The following is a 23,590-nucleotide window of genomic DNA, read 5'->3' as shown; positions in this document are numbered from 1 at the left end:
ACTTGAGTCCCATTGACTTGTATTGGTATCGGGTATCGGTATCGGATTGGATCCGATATTTTGCCGGTATCGGCCGATACTTTCCGATACCGATACTTTCAAGTATCGGACGGTATCGCTCAACACTAGTCCTGAGTCCCTCTTTATTCTGTTATGCTTGGGGCCTTCCCTACTCCGTCCCTCGGTTAGTCCTGCTGGGAGGGTTCCCTTGTACTTTAGGGTCTGCCGCTGCCGGATTCTTTGCACCGCTCCTTGATGGGTTGCGGTGGGCATCATTGGATCAGTCACTGACCACAGGGCTCCTCACAAGAGGCTCACCGGCAGACTCTGCAGTCTCTTCTGTGTCGTGCTGCAGCTAGAAGCAAGGAGCGCTGAGAGCTGCTGTCACGTCTGAGCCTGGGTCTGTTACAAGATGGCGCCTGGACGCGGCCGGATCTACTTTCTGCACCTCGCGGTAAGCACAGCCCAGTGCGTTGCAGGCCTGCCGCGGTTATCGAGTGAGATGCCTGTTGTGCCTCACCTTAAGAGGTTGCTGTGGGTCCCTTGATGCTGGGGAAGTCCGTCTTGTGTGTCCTCTGTGTGGGTAACGCTGGAACTATGGCGCAGAAGTGCTCCACAAAGATTAAATGATGAAAGAGAAGATCCCTCCGCCTCTCCTGCACCGCTGTTGTCCTCGGATTTTAAATCGCTGTGTCTTCTGATTTCTTTGTCCAAAAACCCCGATTTTGGTATCAAAATGGTCCAGGCACGATAAGAAACTGTTCTGGATCAGGACGGGTCAGTTAGATAATATTCTTGTAGGCTTTGTGAGTCACTTTTAGGATGTCATGGTGGGAGCTCAGACCTTCTGCCTCCTACATAGCCAGAGCTCAAGCCACCCCACCATATCTTCATTTTTCTTAAGTGTTTATCCAAACTGTAACACTAAACAGCTCACCGCTAATATTCACACACATTAATAGGCAGCTCATAGAGGAAACACTTTCTTCACCACTCCCCCCTCTATATGTATAATGTGTCCTTGTTCATGTTTATCTCCATAAATTTTAGGCCCAGCACCCATTATACATTCCCTTGCCATTCTATTTACTGACGGCACATTATTAGTGATGACTAAAATGCTCGGGTGCTCGTTGTTCGGGTTGAGTAAATTGGACTACTCGGATACTCGACCGGAGCAACGAGCCCAATGTAAGTCTATAGGAGGCCCAAGTATTTTTACCGCTATTCCCCCCAGGGGTCCTTTTAAGGTCTAAAAACATCTGAAAATGATGGAAACATTGCTCAGATGACACAGGAACATCATGGGGATCGCCCCTGGAAGAATTCCTGACTCCTTGTTCACAGCTTTAAACAATTTTTTCTGAGATTCATGCTATTTTTACTGGTGCCACAAAAAACACACTAAAATGAAACCAAAACGGATTTTGCTGGGAAATATGTCAAGGTACATCCTTTGCAGGTTAATGACTTGCCTGTAAGGCCAAATAATGAACCCCAGACCGAAAATTTCCTCCCCCACTTGGGCTTAGTTCAGACGCAGCGTTTTTTAAGCGTTTTTCAACTTTAACATTGCTTTCAACCACTACAAATACATTCACTAGAAAATGTAATTGTAACGTAACAACCCTAGCTGGCCATGTGGTGTGTGACACATAAGCAGACCCATCTTGTTTCATTTATGAAGGGGGGACTCTTAGGCTGTGTGCACACATTTAGGAATTTTCACATTTTTTCGCTATAAAAATGCGATAAAACCGTGAAAAAAACGCATACATTAAGCATCCTATTATTGGAATTCACTCCGCATTTTTTGTGCACATGCTGCGTTTTTTCCCGCTGTGGAATCACATTCTGGAAAAAAATGCAGCATGTTCATTCCTTGTGCGGAATCGTGAGGATTCCGCACACATAGGAATGCATTGATCTGCTTACTTTCCACATGTGGCTATGCCCACCATGTGGGAAGTAAGCGGATCATGTGCCGTTGGTACCCAGGGTGGAAGACAGGAGACTCTCCTCCAGGCCCTGGGTACCATATAATTGTTAAAAAAAATAATTAAAATAAAAAATGGTGATATTCTCACCTTCCAGCATCCCCCGGCATGTTTCCCGCTCCTCGCGACGCTCCGGTCCCAGTAATGCATTGTGAAAATGACCTGTGATGACGTATGGTCTCGCAAGACCGCTACATCATCTGGGGTCATGCCGCAAAGCATTACTGGAACCGGAGCATCGCAAGGAGCGGGAAAGGCTTTCAGGGACGCCAGAAGGTGAGAATAGCTTGATTTTTTTTTTTTATTATTTTTAACATTAGATCTTTTTACTATTGATGCTGCATAGGCAGCATCAATAGTAAAAAGTTGGGCACACTTGTCAAACACTATGTTTGACAAGTGTGACCAGCCTGTCAATCAGTTTTCCAAGCAATGCTACAGATCGATTGGAAAACGCTAGCATTCTGCAAGCTAATTACGCTTGCAAAACGCTAGTGTTTATCGGGAAAACGCATGCCAATTCCGCATGCAATATACCCGCGGCAGGAGTTGCAGAATTGCTGCGGAAATTTCCGCAGCATTTCTGCAATGTGTGCACTTAGCCTTAAAGTCACAGAGCCTGTTTTTACTGGTACATCAGGCGGCATTAATCTTCTTAAAGGGCCATTATTAAACAGTGGGTCTCCTAAACTGTTGTAGCCTACGCTGTGAGTGGATGGGCTGCAAAGAATTACAACGCACCACAATACCCATCATAAGATGTCCAGGAGGGCCTCCTGAAAAAATGTTGCATTGAATTCAAGGCCTGCCCTGCTATCAATTTATATCCACCCCAATATGCCTTTGAGCCCACATACTGGATGGGCCCATGCAAATTCACTTCACAATATTCATTTTGCTCTCCCATACTCCCCTTTTTTTAACACATTGGCAGCAAGGCCAGCCCTGCTGCATAGTCATATGCACTCCATTACGCCTTGGAACCAGGGGTGGATTAAGGGTAGCCAGGGCCCTGGGCTGTTTAGACACTGTGGGCCCCCCCGGTCATTTGACCGGGTGATGTGATGTATTCTAAAAATCAACATCTCTACATGTCTGACAGCCATTCCATTCCAGGGTCAGTTCAATTCCAACCAAAGTACACCTCATTCTACTTAATGTGATTCGGATTAGGTGATCAGCTGAACCAAGTCTTATTTAACGAGGGAAAGTATAAAAAACACTGTTGTGGTCTTCACAATCCTCTTGCAATAGGACAAGCTGGATGACCAAACAAGTGCTAGAAATAGTCCAAAATTAATTTGAATTAAAAAATAATTTTTAACCATGTCAAAGGAGTTGAAAAGAAAACTCTTCAGTGAGGAAAAGAATGGGTCAATTCTGGCTTTACTAGTAGACAGAATGTAGTCCATTACAACAAGGTCAAGTAGCAGACATTGGGGACAACAGAGCTACAGACCGGCAGAGGGTGAAAGCGACTCTCCACTGATCGGGATGACCGTCATCTTATTCGATTGTCACTCAGCAACCCCAGGATGACATCAAGTGACCTACAAAAGGAATGGCAAATGGCAGTTGGGGTGAAGTGTACGGCAAGAACAGTTCATAGCAGGCTCCTAGAGGCAGGCCTCAAGTCATGTAAAGCTAGAAAATAGCCTTTCATCAATCAGAAGCAAAGGAGAACCGGGCTGAAGTTTGCCAAAGACCCTAAGGATTGGACCATAGAGGACTGGAGTAAGGTAATCTTCTCTGATGCGTCTCATTTTTAGCTTTGCCCAACACCTGGTCGTATAATGGTTAGACGGAGACCTGGAGAGACGTACAAGCCACAGCGTCTTGTGTTATGGACTGGTGGTTAAGGAGCGACATGCGACGAGCTCTGAGCAGGTGGTAACTATACTGACCGCAGTTCCTGATCTTAACACAACACTAGAAGTAGCTGTGGGATGTTCCTGTCACTCCCTAGACACCTCGTCACAGCCGGAGAACTAACAGCCCCTAAAGGTAGAAACAAGAAAACTATCTTGCCTCAGAGAAAATCCCCAAAGGGTAGGCAGCCCCCCACAAATAATGACTGTGAGTGGAGAGGGAAATTACATACGTAGAATGAAACAAGATGTAGCAAAGGAGGCCACTTCTAGCTAGATAGATAGTACTGGACAGAACACTGTGCGGTCAGTAATAAAAACTAGAAAAAGTCCACCGCAGAGAATGCAAAAATCTCCACACCTGAATAAAGGTGTGGAGGGCAAATCTGCTGCCCAGAGCTTCCAGCTTAGCTGAATAGATGCATACTGATAAACTGGACTAGAAAGAAAAAACATATAATGTGCTGAACAATTAAGTCCACAACAAGTGGACTGCAAAAGGACAAGCAAGGACTTATCTTTGCTGAACTGGTCAGACTGTCAGGGAAATCCAAAAGAGATGTGACTCCAAGCAGGAACCATTGACAACTGGCACTGACTGAGGGATAAGGCCAGACTAAAATAGCCAAGCCAGAAAGACAATCAGTGGAAGCAGCTACTGATGCTAAATCCAAGAAGCAGCCATTCCACTTAAAACCACCGGAGGGAGCCCAAGAGCAGAACTCACAAAAGTGCCACTTACAACCACCGGAGGGAGCCCAAGAGCGGAATTCACAACAGTCTTGCACCCACTGTGACATTTGGTGGAGGATCGGTAATGATCTGGGGATGCTTCAGCAAGGCTGGAATTGGGCAGGTTAATCTTTGCGAAGGAAGTATGAATCAAGCCGCATACAAGGTTATCCTTGAAAACCACTTGCTTCCTTCTGCTCAGGAAATGCTCCCTTACTCTGGGAGCTGGTTTTTCCAGCAGGACAATGCCCCATGCCATACAGCTAGGTCAATCAATGTGTGGATGAAGGAGCACCACATCAAGACTCTGTCATGACCAGCCTAATCTCCAGACCTGAGCCCCATTGAAAACCTCTGAAATGTAATCAAGAGGAAGATGGATACTCACAAGCTTTCAAACAAAGATCTGCTTAAATTTTTGTTCCAGGAGTGGTATAAGGTCACCCAAAAGCAGTGGGAAAGACTGGTGGAAAGCATTCCAAGATGCATGAAAACTGTGATTAAAAATCATGGTTATTCCACCAAATATTCATTTCTGAACTCTTCCTGAGTTAAAATATTAGTATTGTTGTTTCTACTTGAATAAGAATTTTATTTTCTTTGCATTATTTGAGGTCTGAAAGCACTGTTTCTTTTTTTATTATTTTGCCAATTTCTCATTTGCTGAAAATAAGTACAATATTTTTAGCTTGAAATTTCAGAGACATGTTGTCAGTACTTTATAAAATAAAACAGTGTACATTTTACTCAAAAAACATACCAATAAAGAGAAAAATCAGAGAAACTGAAAATTTTGCAGTGGTCTCTTAATTTTTGCCAGAGCTGCATATATAAAATTTAAAACCTAGATGCGTCTTATGGTCCAGTGTGTCTTATAATCCCAAAAATATGTTAATTTCTGACCATGGTGTTTTTGAAAACAAAAAAGCTTTTATAAAAGCCTCAAACACGTGTGTGAATCAGACATGAGATCTGACGTGATAGAAGATTACAGTGCAGAGAAGACTGGAAACCTTCATATAGACGGCTGGTGGTGATGGAGACAGTGATGGACTCTGGACAAATATGTTTCTAGAGCCGTAGTAGAAGATGATGTCATCCTCATCATGAAGTCGTTATTTCTCCTGTCACGTGTAATAAATATATTTCCTGCAGTATTGTTAATGCCCTTTCCAGCATCTGTGAGACAAGAATTAGCGTTATGGAAGATGAGTCTATGAGAAACGTATTCAGCTGCCGACTCCGATGAACAAACTATTGGTTGTCTGTGGCCTAAACTTTATAGGTTTTATTAGTAGATGTCAGACAAAAAACAATGTTGTAAAATAATAAAAATATACCATATTTTTCGGACTATAAGATACACCAGACCATAAGAAGCACCCCAAATATACAGAAGGAAAATAGGGAAATAAAAATGTGTCAAAATGTGGTCCGTCATACAGTCTGAATTCAGCTTACCGTGGGAAATCAGTAGCGCTGGTGGAGGGTGGTCACAGAGGGTGTTCGGTGGTTTGGCAGTGATATGACTCCTATCGCAGACTGATGCGGTAGGTTCTGTGGTTCTCGTGGTGCAGTGGCTCCTCCAACATTTTCTGAAAGCCCGGAGCACCCGCACATCCCTTGCTGTGAAGCAGTGGCCTCTGGGATATCCCATCCCAGGCTGATGCGGCAGGTTCATCGATGCTAAGGGTTGCAGGGGCTACACTGTCATTTTGTGAAAGCCCTCGAGCCCCGCACACCCCCACTGCTGCGATGCGGTGGCCTTCGGTAAAATGGCCTCTGGGAAAATGCCGCTGCAAATTGAGATCTCGGCTCCAAGATCTCATCTCCCGAGATCTCAATGTGTGCATGTGCCAACCCAGTGGACATTTTACCAGGGGCTACCACATGGCAGCAGTGTATATGTGCAGTGCTCCGGGCTTTCCAAAAATGTTGGCGGAGCCCCACACCACTGCACGCCGCCGAATACTGCCGCACCAGCCTAGGAAGGGAGTGGGATCTCCCTGCAGTGTCGGACCGCCGTAGAATCACCCGACTCCTACTGCCATCACACTAATTGTAAGTATATTTCGACTAGAAGACGCACCCCCATTTTCCACCAAAAATTTTTTGGGTAAAAAGTGCATTCTGTAGTTCGAAAAATACGGTAATTGCTGCTTGGGACCCCGCCAGACTCTGTATCTTCTGTTCTTTCCCAATGAACTTGTAATTCCTACAGCAAATTAATTGCCGAAGCAGTGAGTAACATAGCCAGTGATTGGTTGCATGGAGGAGATGTCTTACTCAGTAACTCAGCTTATGTTCCAGTCCATACAAGACTAGAGAATACAACATCTACAGGTTCTGTCTTCTGAAATGTTTCCCTTGTTATCTCCAGTAATTTTATTATTAGAATTCTTTGTAATGATTCATCCTCTCATCGTCTTCCTATTCAGGTCCCTACAATATCCGATCCTTTCAGTAGACATCTTCTATATTAAGAGAATTTTTCTTAACTACCCATCAAGAATGGATATGAAGAGGGACAAGATGGCCGAGAGGATATTACACCTCACCCTAGAGATCCTCTTCCGTCTTACTGGAGAGGTGAGAGATTTTGATAGCGTCACATTACATAATTCTTATTTATGTCAATAAAACTGTTGGGACAGAACTCAAGAGGTGAGGGATCTGGAAATGTCTGTAGTGACATTTATTAATGTGTCTCTCCTTAATCAGGATTACACAGTAGTGAAAAAAAATTCTAATGAGCGCTGTCAGGCCCCTGTGTCTGAGGGATGGGAAAGACCCCTGAGCCCAATCACAAAGCCTCCACCTCACCCACTGATACATGAGGACATCAATGACCAGAAGATCCTAGAACTCACCTACAAGATGATTGAGCTGCTGACTGGAGAGGTGACACTGCTGGGAATGCTGGGACATTATACAGTAAAACTATGAAGGGATCGGAGGGATGACGGTATCATTGTATGTGTCAGATTCCAATAAGGTGTCAGGATGTCGCTGTCTATTTCTCCATGGAGGAGTGGGAGTATTTAGAATTACACAATAATCTGTATGAGGACCTCATGATGGAGGTTCCCCAGCCCCTCACATCGCCAGGTAATAGGATTAAATACACACAGCCTATAATTATCTGTATGTAAGGAATGAACTCAGTCCCTGTGTGTGTTTCCTCCAGATCTATCCAGTAAGAGGACAACACCAGAGAGATGTCCCTGTCCTCTTCTTCCACAGGACTGTAAACAAGAAGATCCCAATGTCTCTCAGAATCATCAGGTAGATGGAGAGAAGGTGTCATGAGATCTCCCCTATGATGTGTAGACGGTGGTGAAGGTCTTGTGCTCAGTCTTGTTTTATCCACCAGTATTATATGTTTCATACTGGTGTCATGAGAACGGAGAAGATGGCAGGATTAGAGCTGATCATAGATGTGACTTCTCCATCTGTCTGTGACTTTTACAATATTTGTTTCAGGGTGAAGATCTGACCCATATTAATACTACAGAGACATATGTGAAGGGTGATGAGCAGTGTAAAGAGGAGATTTCTACATATGAATACCCAGGTGAGTAGTGACCACTAACTACAGAGAAGTCAGAGATTCTTCTCAGTCACCGGCTGTGGCTGCTTTATCAATGGTGTAGTTCGGATATGGCACAATCATGTGATCCCCATTTTGCAAGTAGAGCATAACATTCTCCTCCATCCTAAAATGTTTAAATGGCTTTGTGAAACTGTGAAAACCCTTTTGTATAGCGCTTACAACCTGCAAGTGTAAGGCGGCCAGGGTGGTAGTCGTGGCAACGACCTCTAGTGCTTCCACACCCTGGCGCCCCACAGATGAAATACAGAGTTCTTTCTGTTGTGTGTGTGTGCGTGTGATGTGTGCAGCAGAGTACTCATTCAGTTCCCTCGGTTTCTTTCACTCCAGCTTCAGGATTCCAGGTTCCATAAAACACTGCAGCGTCACAGTCCTTTTCAAACAGTTCAACTTTACTGATAACATGGGCACCCATCACTTCTGCAGCACATTTCACACAAAGCATCATATCTTGCACTTTCCCTTCCTTCTGGGCAGACTCCATTTCCTCTATAACCTCTCCTTCTCTCCCAGCAATCCATGCCATTTCTGTGGACAATCCGTGTCCCCTCCGTACTTCCTGCATCACCAGCTCCCTGTCAGCCCCTTGTCCGATTCCATCTTGCAAAGGTGCCGGGAGTTCCATCTTACTGACTTCCGCCCCAGTTGTAGACCCCAGAACCGCCCTGAGGATGATTCTATTCTCCCTCCAGCCCCTTATTGCCATCCGCAGCTTTACCCCCATGACCTGTAGCTGTCTCATACACTGCATGCACCCTGCCCTTGGCAAGGCTGCCCGGGTGTCTGTCTCTAATCAGGAAGTATCCTGATTATACTTCCCTGCTCCTTGCTGTACCTCCCCTTTAGTTAACCCCTATGCTGCCTACCTTCTGCTCTATTCTATGTTATCATCTATCACTACTGTGCCCCCCTCTATTCTAGCCCCTATTCTAACCCCAATCCTATAAACAGTACCCATTGAGTACATTCACATTATGGTATATAAACATTACATCACATTGCAATATATGAACAGTAATACACAGTGAGGTGCCACATGTGAACGTGCGAACAGAGTCCAGGAGAGAGAAGGCACACGAGGGTCCCCGCCACCTTCTTACACATGATCCACCTATCCCCAGGGATTATATCACGCTGACCGTTACCTGCCCAGGTCTGTAGACTTCAAATCCAAATAACAACGTACGTAGAATGTGCTGACAAGATATTATGATGGGCCTGTAAGAGAAAGCGGAGGGTAATGATGCTGTTGGCTTCCTAGAACCCTGATATCTTATTGGATGAATCTACCTTCTCTCCCTTCTGTGCTGCTGAATGTTCTCATATGGTCCCTACAAGACCAGGTCCAGTCTTTCCGGCCAAACTTCACTTTTATGATCAACAGCATTAAATGTGCAGTGAGGCCAAGTGTGAATTTCTGTACAATAACAGAGTTTCCCTTTCTCCTGACTTTTCAGTTTGTATTAAAAGCTAACTAATTTCAAGGAGGATTGTGATAAACTACATAAAAAACATTACACCTGTGCCATGATATATCTCTAAAGCTGTGCGTGGCTGATGGCTGTAATATACATTTACTCACGCCTGCAGGAGATGTGTTGGCATGGCTCGAGTCCTGGTTTCATAGATTCACCCCACGTCATAAATTCCATTATTTTTTCCATCCTAAGGAATTCAGATTACTGCACAATCTCTCCTGAAATGGGGGCACTAATACTTTCTCTACTCTTCTGGTCAGGACTCATAGTATCTCCAATGGTCCACCATAAATGAGTGCAACTCCAGTTTAGTGTTGGAGTTCTCCCCTCGTACATACTTTTTTTGGGGAGATGTAACATATTTTTTGTTCTATGTTTTTTTTTAACATGTTCATTCTGGTTGATAGTTTGATTGTAGTAGGATCAGCCTGCCTCAGTAAGGTGAGTTTGGAAGTTTGGAACTCCCTGGTATTTATTTATTTTTTTTTAAGTCTCCATTATCTCTTCCCAATGTGCGAGATCTAAATTGAAGATGCCCCAGCTCTGCAGTATTATAAAAACTTCTCTTTAAATGTCTAATATTTTTTCTTGAAACTGATCTGATAGAAAATATTGGCCCTTACGATAGTTTAGATTGCCAAGAGCCACCGAGACCCATACTCTAGTTACTCCAGAGAGTTGATACCACTACTCATATTTTACTGATGAAGACTGTTGAGTTTGAACATTTTGATAGATGTGTTATTGTCCATAGTCAGTTTGTGACTACAGTAGTTACTGCCCAAAATACTCCCATTTTTCGCATCTGACATGTCGCTTTTTGTGGTGATAACTTTGGAATTCTTCACAAAGGATAATAGGAAACAAATGGATCTCACAAATTATTTTCCAACATCTCTTGAATCCAACAATGCCCTGTATACGGTTGTACACTACTGTCTGAGCACATGGCAGGGTTAATAAGGGAAGGAGCGCCATTTAGCCATTTGAATGCATATCTTGTTGGAATAGATTCCAGACACGATGTATTGGTTACCTGGCAGCTCAAAATATGGCTACCACAATCAGGCTTGGCACTATCTACTCAGCTTTGCAGATCCCAAGGATTGCCTTGCTCAACATTCTTTACATGGATCTGTTCTTACACAGAGATCCCTAGGCTTGGGCCATGGTGTTACCTGCTGTTCTGTGGAGTGAGGTGGGATGATTAATAGTCAAGTAGTTGGGTCAGATCCACGAGGGCAGAGAAAATACAAAATCATAAGAAGCAAGATTAAGGGGTCACGGCAGCTTAGCACAGAGAGGGCTGAACCAGAGGAGAACAAGGCTGTATCTGGTACCTTCCTGCAATTAGCTTTGAGCTTTAGTAGGGTGGGGTGCTTTCCAATTGGCGAAAGCAGGAAGCAGATTACTCCAGATGGACAGCACACACACCCATAATGCCTGACTGGATGGCACTACAGTTCACAGCAACCCTAATCTAAATGGCTGAACAGAGCCTGCACCATCCAGAGCTTCTGGTTCCGATATCTCTTCCATCCCCAGTGCTGCCTGCAGAATGAATGAGGCCATGCCTGGTGCCAGAAGTAGAGGTGGCAGGTGCTGATCCCAGGCGAGATGGTACACACCATTTTCACAAGCCTTAATATGACACAATGCAGAAAACCAGAGCAGTTTAAAACCTCATAAAGTAACTCCATTATGGAAATGATAATGAGTCGACCCCAGGGCAGTGGGGTACTCTGTACCAGGTCCGGTCTCGAGGGGGAATGTCACGGTGGCTGCGACCCGGTCCGTGGCCCTGGGCCTCAACGTTAAAGGGGAACGGTGTTTTAAGGGAAAAGTGTTTAAAGTCTGTCGTGATGCCACCTGTGGAGTTCGGTCAATAGTGGGACTGACGCTGCATTAAGGCCATGTGCACACGCTGCGGATTCCATTACGGAATTTTCCGCAGCGGTTTTGATAAATACGCAGTTGGGGTTTTTCCTGCGGATTTATCGTGGTTTTTATTGCGGATTCTGCTGCGGGTTTTCACCTGCAGCTTTCTATTGGAGCAGGTGAAAAACCGCTGCGGATTCCGCACAAAGAATTGACATGCTGCGGAAAATAAACCGCTGCATTTCCGTGTGTTTTTTTCCGCAGCATGTGCACTGCGGTTTTCATTTCCCATAGCTTTACATGGTACTGTAAATGCATGGGAAACCGCTGCGGATCCGTAGCTGCGAAAATGCTGCGGATCCGCAGCAAAATCTGCACTGTGTGCACATACCCTTAAGGAGTCCTCTGGGCAGGGCCGGCGTTTGGCACAGGCAGACCAGGCAGACCCCTGGGGCCCCCACCTACAAGGGGGCCCCTGCATCTGCAACCCCTGTATGAAGTGCCCAGAGAGTGTTCAGCAGTGAATAATGCTGTGCATTGCTTTGTAGTCTCAGAGCGTCTCTCTCAAACCCCCCTTGAGACCCCCTCAGTGCTGTGATTTACTCACTGTGGTCCCAGAGCTCTGTGCTGATTGCTGTAGGATCAGGTTTCACAGTCACATACAGCAGGGATCAGCATAGGCTCTGACCAGTCACTAAATCACTGCTGGTAATCTGACAGGGCGACCTGCTGTCACTACTGTCTGGATGACACAAGACAGGAATATTGTCTGCTGAATCAGGGCATTTATTATATAGAAATAAATGAAGGGTAAACCATACACATATATAGTACAGGTGTGCATAGGAATCAGCTTTTTTGGTGCATTTTTTTGCAGCCAAAGCCTGCTCTCTTGGCAGTAAAAGCACTGCTTTCAAAACACCCATTTTTTAGGGTATGTGCAGAGGATCCGGAAATGGCAGCCCCTTGGATGCAGCGGACATGTGCTGCGTCCAAAGTGCTGCCATGTTTTGAACACAGGTGATTCCGCGTGTGTTCATTTATTTGTGCGGAATCACCGCGTCCTATACATTGCACTGGAGAGATTTCTCTTGTGGAGACTCGCGCATACGCCATATAAATTGGCATGCTGCAGCCTGGACAGACGCGCCCCATGTCCGTCTCTGCAGGTGAGGTGCGGGTGTCAGTGTACACACAGTAGAGATGGAATTTCTTGGAATCCCATCCACTATACTGTAACGTCTGGCCGCTGTGGTTTGGACGCTGCACAAGTGCACAGCAGCCGACTCACAGCATTTACTGATTGTGGACACACACCCTTAGAGCTTTTGCTGTTTGTTTTTTACAGTATGCATTTTGTCTACAGTACATGTTTAATAAAGTTAGGTTTATTCACCAAAAACGCAGTGAAAAACAACGTTGCAGCAGTTTTTTTAACTTTTTCATTGCTTTCTACGGGTGAAAAAAATTGCTGACAGCGACACGCTGCAGATTTAAAAAACGCTGCAGTTGTGAAATTCAGTCAGGAGAAAATAAAAGGGTGTGCAGGAGATTTCTGAAAATCGCAGTTTTTGCTTGTGTTGTAAAACGCTGTAAACTTCTTATTTGCAGAAGAAACAGATGCAAAAATTCTGCATATGAACATGTCGAAAAGCTGCTTTATAAATTGCCAGCAAAACATAGGAGATTTCCGAAATCTCCTGCAGGCGCTTGTTTGTTTTCTGACTGGATTTCGGACCTGTAGCGCTTTTTAAATCTGTAGCGTGTCCGTTCTTTCAGTGTGTTTTCACCCGTATAAAGCAATGAAAGAATAAAAAAGCTGCAGATATTGCAACGGCATTTTTCACTGCAATTTTGTAAGTGGTTTTGGTGAATTAAACTATTAGGTCTCGTTCACATGTTCAGTATTTGTAATGCAGAAACAGCAGTGGAACAAGGAGGCTATGTGCACACATTGTGGAATCTGCTGCGGATATTTCCACGCAGATTCCTAAAAATCTGCAGGTAAAACGCAGAATTACCTCGTTTTTTGTGCGGATTTCGCCTGCATTTTTACACCTGCGGATTTCTATTATGGAGCAGGTGTAAAACGCTGCGGAATCTGCACAAACAATGGACATGCTGCAGAAAATACCACGCAGCGTTTCCGCGTGGTATTTTCCGTAGCATGACTATGGCGGATTTTGTTTTCCATACGTTTACATGGTGCTGTACAACGCATGGAAAACTGCTGCAGGTCGACAGCAAAATCCGCAGCGTGTGCACATACCCTGAGAAACACGTCACCACTTCTGTATTTCTCACCCTCCTGGTTTTGGCTTACACATACTGATGTGAAATACTGACCAAATACTGATCGTATGAATGTGATCTTAAACATACTGTAGACAAAGCAAACATCCTCACTCCAAAAAAAAGCTGAAAAAAGTGTGAAGAACACCACAAAACAAGCGGAAAAACAGGTGCTTTGAACACAACATTTTTACTGCTAATAGAAAAGGTTTTGGCTACTGAAAAAAATGCTGCATGTGAACATAGTCCTACTCTGAAGCGCTATGGCGGTCTGTGGTGTTACATAGAACTGCATGTGATATATACTAAATTATCTGTACTCAGAGAGTTATCACTGCTATCTCTGGTGTTGCATAGGACTGCAGATGACATCTAATACATTATCTGTACTCAGTGAGTTATCACTGTATTATCTGTGGTGTTAAAAAAAATTAAGAGGGGGTTGGGGGCAACTTTTTGTCTTGGGGCCCCCAATCTTTTCTGACCCTAGCAACACCCCTGCATACAGCTAATAGTGGCAGACCTGTTGGCCGATATAAGGCCCCTCCACCAACTGTATCCGCATCCTGCTCATGTAATGTAACCTAAATGTTTGTGTGATTTTACAATGATATCATTTGGGGCCCCACTTTAAATTTTTGCCTAGGTCCCCACTTTGTCTAAAACCGGCCCTGCCTCTGGGGGATGTTGTGGCAGCACTGATGTTACACTTCCCACAGGTGAAGCAGGGTACTAAGATTTAAGGCGTGGATGGTATGTGCCAGTGAATAAAGATAGGACACAAGTTGTAAGTCTTTACCTGGTTTACTGCAGTTGGCTGGCCACAGTCCAGGGCACCAGGCATGGGTGGTGGTATGGCCCGGCCAGCTCAGAGGCAATGGAGGGTCCCCTTCTCCAGGTGAGGTTTGTGAGCCTTTCCTCTAGCGCCTCTTAAAGACGAAGTCCCTGCTGCCTGAAGTTTCCTACAGGGTCCTCCACTTTCCCCCAGTCCTGGGACAGGTACCTGCACGACGGGCAACTCGAGCTGTTTTACAGGGTCTTTATCATGCCCCAGGCTCCTTAGGTGCTGCTGCATCTCAGGCGAGGTGTGGGCCAATTACATACAGTTCCTGGCCCTCCGGTTCTGCTCTGTGTCCTAGAGTTCCACAAAAGCCTCGGGCTCCTGGTACCTGGTTCCTGCGCTTCGGCTTTGAGGGTGCCCGGTCACAGTTCCCCTCTGAACCCTGTTCCTCTCCTTTGCTCCTTTCCTCTACAGGTACTCCACATTTAACCCTCCAGGTTCTTTCTCCTTTCCCAGAGGCCGCAGCTCCCTCGTGGCTGTCAGACCTCTCTCCTGCTCTGCGGCTCTCCTAGACGTCCTTCCACTTCAGTGTTCCTCTCCAACTAACCTAACTCCTCCAGGTCAGGATACATATAGCTGGGGGACACTCCCCGAAATCTGGGTCTCGAGCTCCCCCTACTGGCCTGGATTCAGAATGTGTTGCATGTGGGTGCCTTACCTGGTGAAGAGAACTCCCTTGCCTCTGATCATGACATTACCTTCCCCGAAGGAAAAGCAACATCACTGTGGCAACCGGTTACCTGGGATGCTACATTAACCTTCAGTGAATTAATCTATAGTAGTGACTATTTTGACTCCACAGCCACTTTCCAAAAATTAGCACGCAGTGGATGTTGGAGAGTGAAAACTGTGAATATACCATTTTATTTCTCACCACATAGTGCCCAGATTGTGCTCCAAGATACACACACCATAAATTAAGTGGGTTCTTCCCACTATAATAATGACAACTACATGGGTCCTAATTTTGATTTGGGCACACTGAAAGGCTCAGAAGCAAGGGGAAGATTTGCTTTGTGAAAGTGGATATAGATGGATTTTTTTTTATAAAAGTCATATTGTTATTTGAACATTTCCATTGAAAAAGAACTCACCAAGTCTCGTGGCAGCCTGTTCCACTCATTGATCACCCTCACTGTCAAAAGGTTTTTTTTTCTAATATCCAATCTGTGTCTCCTCCACTTCAGTTTCATCCCATTGCTTCTTGTCTTTCCTTGTGCAAATGAGAATAAATCAATAAAGCTATTTTTACATACCATATATACTCGAGTATAAGCTGACCCGAGTATAAGCCGAGTCACCTAATTTTACCTAAAAAAAGTGGGAAACTTATTGACTCGAGTATTAGCTGGGTAAGCATTGTCCCCTCATCCCTATCCTTGTATGCAAGGCTCCTCATCCCTATTCTTGTATGGAAGGCTCCTTATCCCTATCCTGGTATGATTGGCACCCATCCCTATCCTTGTATGCATGGTCCTATCACTATTTTTGTATGCGTGGCCCCATCCCTATCCTTGTATGCGCTGCCCCATTCCTATCCTAGTATGCATGGCGCCATCCCTATCCTTGTATGCATGGCCTCATCCCTATCCTTGTATGCATGGCCCCATCTCTATCCTTGTATGCATGGCCTCATCCCTATCCTTGTATGCATGGCCTCATCCCTATCCTAGTATGCATGGCCCCATCCCTATCCTTGTATGCATGGCCTCATCCCCTATCCTTGAATGCATGGCCCCATCTCTATCCTTGTATGCATGGCCTCATCCCTATCCTAGTATGCATGGCCCCATCCCTATCCTTGTATGCATGGCCTCATTCCTATCCTACTATGCATGGCATCATCCCTATCCTTGTATGCATGGCCCCATCCCTATCCTTGTATGCATGGCCCCATCCCTATCCTTGTATGCACGGCCCCATCCCTATCCTTGTATGCATACCCTCATCCCTATCCTAGTATGCATGGCCTCATTCCTATCCTAGTATGCATGGCCCCATCCCTATCCTTGTATGCATGGCCCCATCTCTATCCTTGTATGATTAACCCCCATCAAAAAAAAAACAAATACACCATTACACTTACGTTCCTTTGCTCCCTTGCAGCGTCTTGTCTCGATGCCAGCAGCTGCTTTATGCTTGTAAGCATTGCATGGCCGGGACATCATGCGCTGCTCACAAGCAGAGCACAGCTTCCGCAATACTCATATACATACCGTATATACTCGAGTATAAGCCGAGTCACCTAATTTTACCTAATAAAACTGGGAAACTTATTGACTCTAGTATAAGCCGGGTATGCATTGTTTCCTCACCCCTATCCTTGTATGCGTGACTCCATCCCTATGATTGTATGCGTGGCCCCATCCCTATGCTTGTATGCATGGTCCCATCACTATTTTTGTATACACGGCCCCATCCCTATCCTTGTGTGCGCTGCCCCATCCCTATCCTTGTATGCACGGCTCCGTCCCTATTCTTGTATGCATGGCCCCATCCCTATCCTTGTATGCAAGGCCTCATCCCTATCCTTGTATGCACGGCTCCGTCCCGTCCCTGGGTTAATTTTGCACCTTGAATATTACTGATGAATGTCTTTTTTAAATTTTTGTATTAATAAAGTAATCTTTTATATATTATGCTCCGGGTTCTCCTATTTTTGTTCAGATGTTATGGAGCGAATTGATGTGTCTGGTTGTATATAGCACACATGTGTTTGTCCCAGACCACTAACATGACTTTGGGATTTGTAATATCCCTATCCTTGTATGCACGGCCCCATCCTTATCCTTGTATGCATGGCCCCATCCCTATCCTTGTATGCATGCCCTCATCCCTATCCTTGTATGCACGGCTCCATCCCTATCCTTGTATGCATGGCCCCATCCCTATCCTTGTATGCATGGCTCCATCCCTATCCTTGTATGCACGGCCCCATCCCTATCCTTGTATGCATCGCCCCATCCCTATCCTTGTATGCACGGCTCCATCCCTATCCTTGTATGCATGGCCCCATCCCTATCCTAGTATTCATGGCCCCATCCCTATCCTTGTATGCATGGCCCCATCCCTATCCTTGTATGCACGGCTCCATCCCTATCCTTGTATGCACGGCCCCATCCCTATACTTGTATGAATGGCCCCATCTCTATCCTTGCATGATTGGCCCCCATCAAAAAACATAAAACAAATAAACCATTACACTTACCTTCCTTTGCTCCCTTGCAGCGTCTTGTCTCGATGCCAGTAGCTGCTTTATGCTTGTAAGCATTGCATGGCCGGGACGTCATGCGCTGCTCACAAGCAGAGCACAGCTTCCGGAATACTCACCGCTCCCAATGCCGGAACTATGTGTGTGGGGCAGTGAGTATTAATTAGCACACAGCGTCAACCGCCAGGCGGTCATGTGTGCCACTACTTCAGAGAAATTAATATTTAGAATGAATATTCATCTCTGTTAAGTAACAGCACACGTGACCTCCCGGCAGCTGAAGGACCGGCTGCTGCAGCTAAGGCCGGAGACACACTGGTGCGAGATACGGCCGAGTCTCGCTGGTTAAAAGCAAGCTGTGGCACCGGCACTCCGGAGCGGAGCGTGCGGCCGCATAGCAATACATGGAGCCGCACCCTCCGCTCCGGAGTGCCGGTGCCACAGCTTGCTTTTAACCAGCGAGACTCGGCCGTATCTCGCACCAGTGTGTCTCCGGCCTAACACTGCGCGAGCTATTACAGAGAAATGAATATTCATTTCTTTTTCACAGCGGGCACCGGAGTTAGCCGCAGCAGCCGGGTCCTACCTCTGTGACCCGCTGATCCGCCGCTGCCTCTCCCCCTCCATGTTCTGGACACCTCACTCGAGTATAAGCTGAGGGGGGTGATTTCAGCACAAAAAAAATGTGCTGAAAACCTCAACTTATACTCGAGTATATACATCAACTTACCATTTTTACAGACAGTTTTAGGAGAAATGTTCAAAAATATAAAGTTCAAGGATATTTTATTGAAAAATAATTGGTTTTATTCTTGGCAGATGACTGTACCTGGAGATCAGAGGGACAGCTGACATCTTCAATTTTAAAATCAGATGATCTTGAAATCTCACAGGATACAATTGAAGTGAATGCCATTACTCCAGATATACCATCATCCTTCGCAGCAAAGATCTGTCATCTGATTCACTACCGACTACTAAGGAAAATCCAAGACCCAAAAGAGGCATTAAAAAACAAACTGCTCCTAAAGCAAGGAAGTCCTTTTCATGTTCAGAATGTGGGAAATGTTTTAACTGGAAACATCATCTTGATCGACACCAAAGAATCCACACAGGAGAAAAGCCTTTTTCCTCTTCAGAATGTGGGAAATGTTTTATCCAGAAATTTAATCTTGATATCCACCTGAGAAACCACACAGGGGATATGCCTTTTTCATGTTCAGAATGTGGGAAATGTTTTAATAAGAAAGATAATCTTGATAACCACCATAGAACTCACACAGGGGAGAAGCCTTTTTCATGTTTAGAATGTGGAAAATGTTTTGCACACAAATCACAACTTATCGAACATCAGAGACTCCACACAGGGGAGAAGCCTTTTTTCTGTTCAGAATGTGGAAAATGTTTTGTGACGAAATCACATCTTGTTAGACACCATAGACACCACACAGGGGAGAAACCTTTTTCCTGTTCAGAATGTAGAAAATATTTTAACCAGAAAACATCTTTGGTTAAGCACCAGAGAATTCACACAGGGGAGAAGCCTTTTTCCTGTTCAGAGTGTGGGAAATGTTTTATCCGGAAATCAGATTTGGTTCAGCACCAGAGAATTCACACAGGGCAGACGCCTTTTTCCTGTTCAGAATGTGGAAAATATTTTAACCAGAAATCACATTTGGTTAGGCACCAGAGAATTCACACAGGGGAGAAGCCTTTCTCATGTTCAGAATGTGGAAAATATTTTGTGAGGAAATCACACCTTGTTAGCCACCAGAGAACCCACACAGGGCAGTAGCCTATTCCTGTTCAGAATGTGGAAAACGTTTTGTGAAGAAATCACAACTTGCTAAACATCATAGAATCCACACAGGGGAGAAGCCCCTCCAGCATGGGAGGTAACTATTAATATTTTTATTTTAACCCCTTAACGTCCAATGATGGATAGAATCCTCCCACATGACCGCTGGTCGCTAATGGGTTGGCATAACAACTCGGGGTCAGCAGGAGACTCCTGTGGTTGTCATAGCCGTATACCTATGAGCATCGCCCAGGCTCATGGCAAGTGGGCATATCTGCTGCATAGAGCAGGGCTGCAGCCCTGCTCTATGTAGCAGAAGCAATCAGACAAGTGCTGCTTCTAGTCTCCCATGGGGACTATTGGAGCAGATAGATAGTAAAAAAAATGTTTTTGAAAATACTAAAAAATGCAAAAATATAAAAGTTTAAATCACCCCCTCTCGCCCCATTCAAAAAAAACAAAAAAAAACAAATATACACATATTTGGGATCACTGCATTTAGAGTCGCCCGTTCTATCAATATATAAAAAGAAATTATCCAATCAGTAAACGGTCTGGCGAGAAAAAAAATTGAAACGCCAGAATTATGTTTTTTTGGTCGCTGCAACATTGCAATCAAATGCAAAAAAATGCATTAACTGGCAATCAAAAGATCGTATCTACACCAAAATGGTATAAATAAAAACATCAGACCGGTGCACAAAAAATAAGCTCTCATCCAGCCCCAGGTCCCGAGAAATGGAGACGCTATGGGTCTCGGAAAATGGCAACATTTTTTTTTTCTTTTCTACAAACTTTGGATTTTTTTTCACCACTTAAATAAAAAAGTTTAGTGTCTGTGAGCTTGTAATGACCTGGAGAATCATAATGTCAGGTCAGTTTTAGAATTTAGTCAACATGGTAAAAAAAAAATAAAAAAAACTGTTGTGGAATTGCACTTTTCTTAAAATTTCACCGCATTTGGATTTTTTCCCATTTTCCCTTACATGGTATGGTAAAATCAATGATGCCTTTCAAAAGTACAATTTGTCCTACAAAAAACAAGTCCTCACATGGCCATACTGACGGAAAAATAAAAAAGCTACGGCTGTGTGAAGAAGGGGAGCAAAAAATGGAAACACAAAAACGGAAATAACCCTGGTTCTTAAGTGGTTAAACAAGTAAAAAATCATGAGGAATAAGAAGGGGTTGTCCTAGTAGTGGACAACCCTTTTAAACATCAAAAATCCCACACAGATAGCAGTCATTATTAGCGATGAGCGACCGGTAAAATACTTCAGTGCTCGATATTTGAGTCAACAGGTCGCATGCTCAGCAGACTTTTCCAGGAAGACTGAGGGGGCAGGAAAATTGCTGAAATGGATGAAATCTGCTAAATTGGAATGAGAACAGCATGGGGAAGATGGCTGGATGCATCTCTGACTCTCAGGTTGCATTTGGGATCAATGTTGTCGGAGTATTACGCCACTTTTTATCCAAATGAAAACATTCGTTCTAGATGGGGGCTGGAACAAAGCGTAGCTGGGTGAAGGCCCCCCATGACTGCTTTGAGCCGGGCGGTCTTTTTAAATAATGCAGTGGCTAGGGATAGGAGGATGGCAAGGGGGGGGAGGAGTTAGGATAGGGGGAGGTAGGAGGGAAAGTGCGGGAAAACCGCCATTCCTTACCTTATTTCAGGACGAAGAAGACGTACAGGATGGCGTCGGCGGAGTCCATGATGTCCCAGCTTCGGGAGATGGCCAGGTCCAGGAGAGGGGGCTGGCTCGAGGCCCAGCTGGCCTCCATCATTGGTGCCGCAGGAGGATCCGGTCAGAGCTCACGGGGCAGGAGGACCAGGCCCCCAGAGAGACTATCTCCAGATCTCCCGGCGCGTGGCAGGCGCAGGCTCCGGAGCCCCTCCAGGGACCCTGCAGGCGGTGAGTCCGGCGGCGCTGCCTCCCCCGGTCGCTCCTGCTCCGGCAGGAATCCAAGTACCCGGCCTGCACGCGCCGGGCGTCAGACCCAGGACACCGCCGCTGCTGCCGGGAGCGCCGGACCGGAAGTGCGGCCTGCGCGATCCAGGCAGAGCGCAGCCGCAGCTTCCCCCGCTCCTGGCAGGTCCCCGGCTCACAGTGGGCGCACGGCCGCTGCTTCACCGGCTCCTTCCAGTGTACCGGTGTCCAGAGGGAGAGCGGCCGCCGCTTCCCCTGCCCTCATCAGATCCACAGCGCCCAGGGGGCGCGCGGCGGCAGGAAGAAGTAGAGCAGCGCTGCCAGGAAGAGCAGCTCAGCCAAGAAGAGCGGCACAGCCAGGAGGAGCAGCACGGCCAGGAGGAGCAGCACGGCCAGGACGAGCAGCAGCAGCCAGGAATCCGGCCCCTTTACCTGCGGCAGGCACTCACAGCCCATCACCTCCCAGGGTGCCTGCTCGGATGACCACAAGGAGTACACAGGCGGCGGACGGTCAGCGGTCAGGAGGTCTTCTACGTCCCGCTTGTACAGAACGGCGCAGCGGAGGGAGAGATGCAGGCAGCAGTGTCGAGCTGCCTGCCCGGGAGCGAAGATCGTTACACAACCGGGCGGGCTCGCCCGGGTTGGAACACGGGGATCGGTCGCGGTCGCCCAGGAGGTCTCCGGAACATAGAGCAGCGTTTACCCGTTACCCATCGGACGGTGAGGTGGCGGGGGATACTGACCACAGACGGAGGAGTGGGTCCGTACAGCAGCTACAGCACGCTCGGGTCCCCCCTGGTGACGAGGAGGCCAGGGGCGCGGGCCTGGGGCAGAGAGGGCTAGCGGCGCAGCAGTTTCAACACGCTCAGGTCCCCCCTGGTGACGAGGAGGCCAGGGGCGCGGGCCTAGGGCATCGACGCGGCGAGGAGGTGTCGGAGTCCAGCGGTGATCGTCACGGGAGGCCAGAGCAACAGGGATCCGGAGGTCCGGCTGGCGGGGACACAGCACCCGCGCAGCGTTGTGAGTATGAGTCTATGTCCGGTTTGTCGCCTGCAGGGGCCGAGTTACAGGAAGCTAGGAGGGGTCGGGTGGCGGTGTGTGAGGAACGGCAGAGGAGTGGGCCGATTGTGGCGGAGGTACCAGGTATGCAGGATTTATTGCAGGGTATGTCGCAAATTTTGCGTAGATTGGAGGGAGGGTCAGCAACTGGGGTTGCCGCATCGCCGGTTGAGGCGTGGTTGTCTGGGCGGGGGGTGGAACCCCCGTTGGGGAGTGGTTTGGTAAGCCCTGTTCGGATATTGGAGGTTGCATCGTCGGGTGTATCGGTTTCGGTTCAGACAGAGAAGGAAAAAGGCGATACGGTCAAATTAGATGACAGAGCGAAAGGGGAAGTTTATGTGTGCTTTGAAGGGCCGTTGGGAGCGCATTTAAAAAAGGAGGTGAAGGAAAAGATTTGGAGAGACGAGTATGTGGAAATTTTTTCCCTGCTCCCATTGGAGAAGTTCAACTTGGATAAAAGGAAAAAAGACGATAGCAAAAAGGAGGAGGAAGAAAAGCGGAGGTGGCGGCTAATTCCGCAGACATTTGTGAATTGGTTGCAGGCGTTTGCGATATTGGCGAGTGTAGTGGGGGAGAAGGCTCCTGAGAATTGCTCGGGTTTATTTTGCTATTTAGATGCGATTGGGGAGGCGCATCGTACTTATGGCGGTCAGACGTGGCTGCGGTATGATGAGCAGTTCAGGCAGCGAAAGGCGGTAAGGCCAGAAATTAGGTGGGACCAGAAGGATATAGGCCTTTGGCTGAAGGTTATGGCCCCAGCTAGGCATGGGCAGTCCTTTCATGGGTCCGGGGGTGGTGGCAGCCAGCAGTCGGGACACGGAAGCAGTAGTCAGGGTGCACAGGGAGCGAAGGAGAAGTCTGGAACCTGCTGGCAGTTTAATGACGGTCAGTGTAA

At 46.4% G+C, this 23,590-nt stretch overlaps 1 protein-coding gene and 1 pseudogene across 1 annotated transcript in view; both read left to right on the top strand.

The window, feature by feature from the left end:
• Positions 1–7,906, top strand: part of LOC143768248 (gastrula zinc finger protein XlCGF66.1-like) — a 70,349-nt gene extending 62,443 nt beyond the window's left edge. Inside the window, exons 2-5 of the mRNA XM_077256941.1 lie at positions 7,036–7,186; positions 7,319–7,498; positions 7,582–7,705; positions 7,785–7,906. Of these exons, the coding sequence (XP_077113056.1) occupies positions 7,109–7,186; positions 7,319–7,498; positions 7,582–7,705; positions 7,785–7,906 (504 nt within the window). The 5' untranslated portion in view covers positions 7,036–7,108. The remainder of the gene's footprint in view (positions 1–7,035; positions 7,187–7,318; positions 7,499–7,581; positions 7,706–7,784) is intronic.
• A 6,791-nt stretch (positions 7,907–14,697) lies between these two features.
• Positions 14,698–20,647, top strand: LOC143768247 (uncharacterized; annotated as a pseudogene).
• Positions 20,648–23,590: the final 2,943 nt, after the last annotated feature.

The sequence above is a fragment of the Ranitomeya variabilis genome, chromosome 4, assembly GCF_051348905.1.
Source record: "Ranitomeya variabilis isolate aRanVar5 chromosome 4, aRanVar5.hap1, whole genome shotgun sequence".
NCBI classification, from domain to species: Eukaryota; Metazoa; Chordata; class Amphibia; order Anura; family Dendrobatidae; genus Ranitomeya; species Ranitomeya variabilis.
The sequence above is the reverse complement of the archived record's forward strand: the minus strand, read 5'-3'. Positions and strand labels throughout refer to the sequence as shown.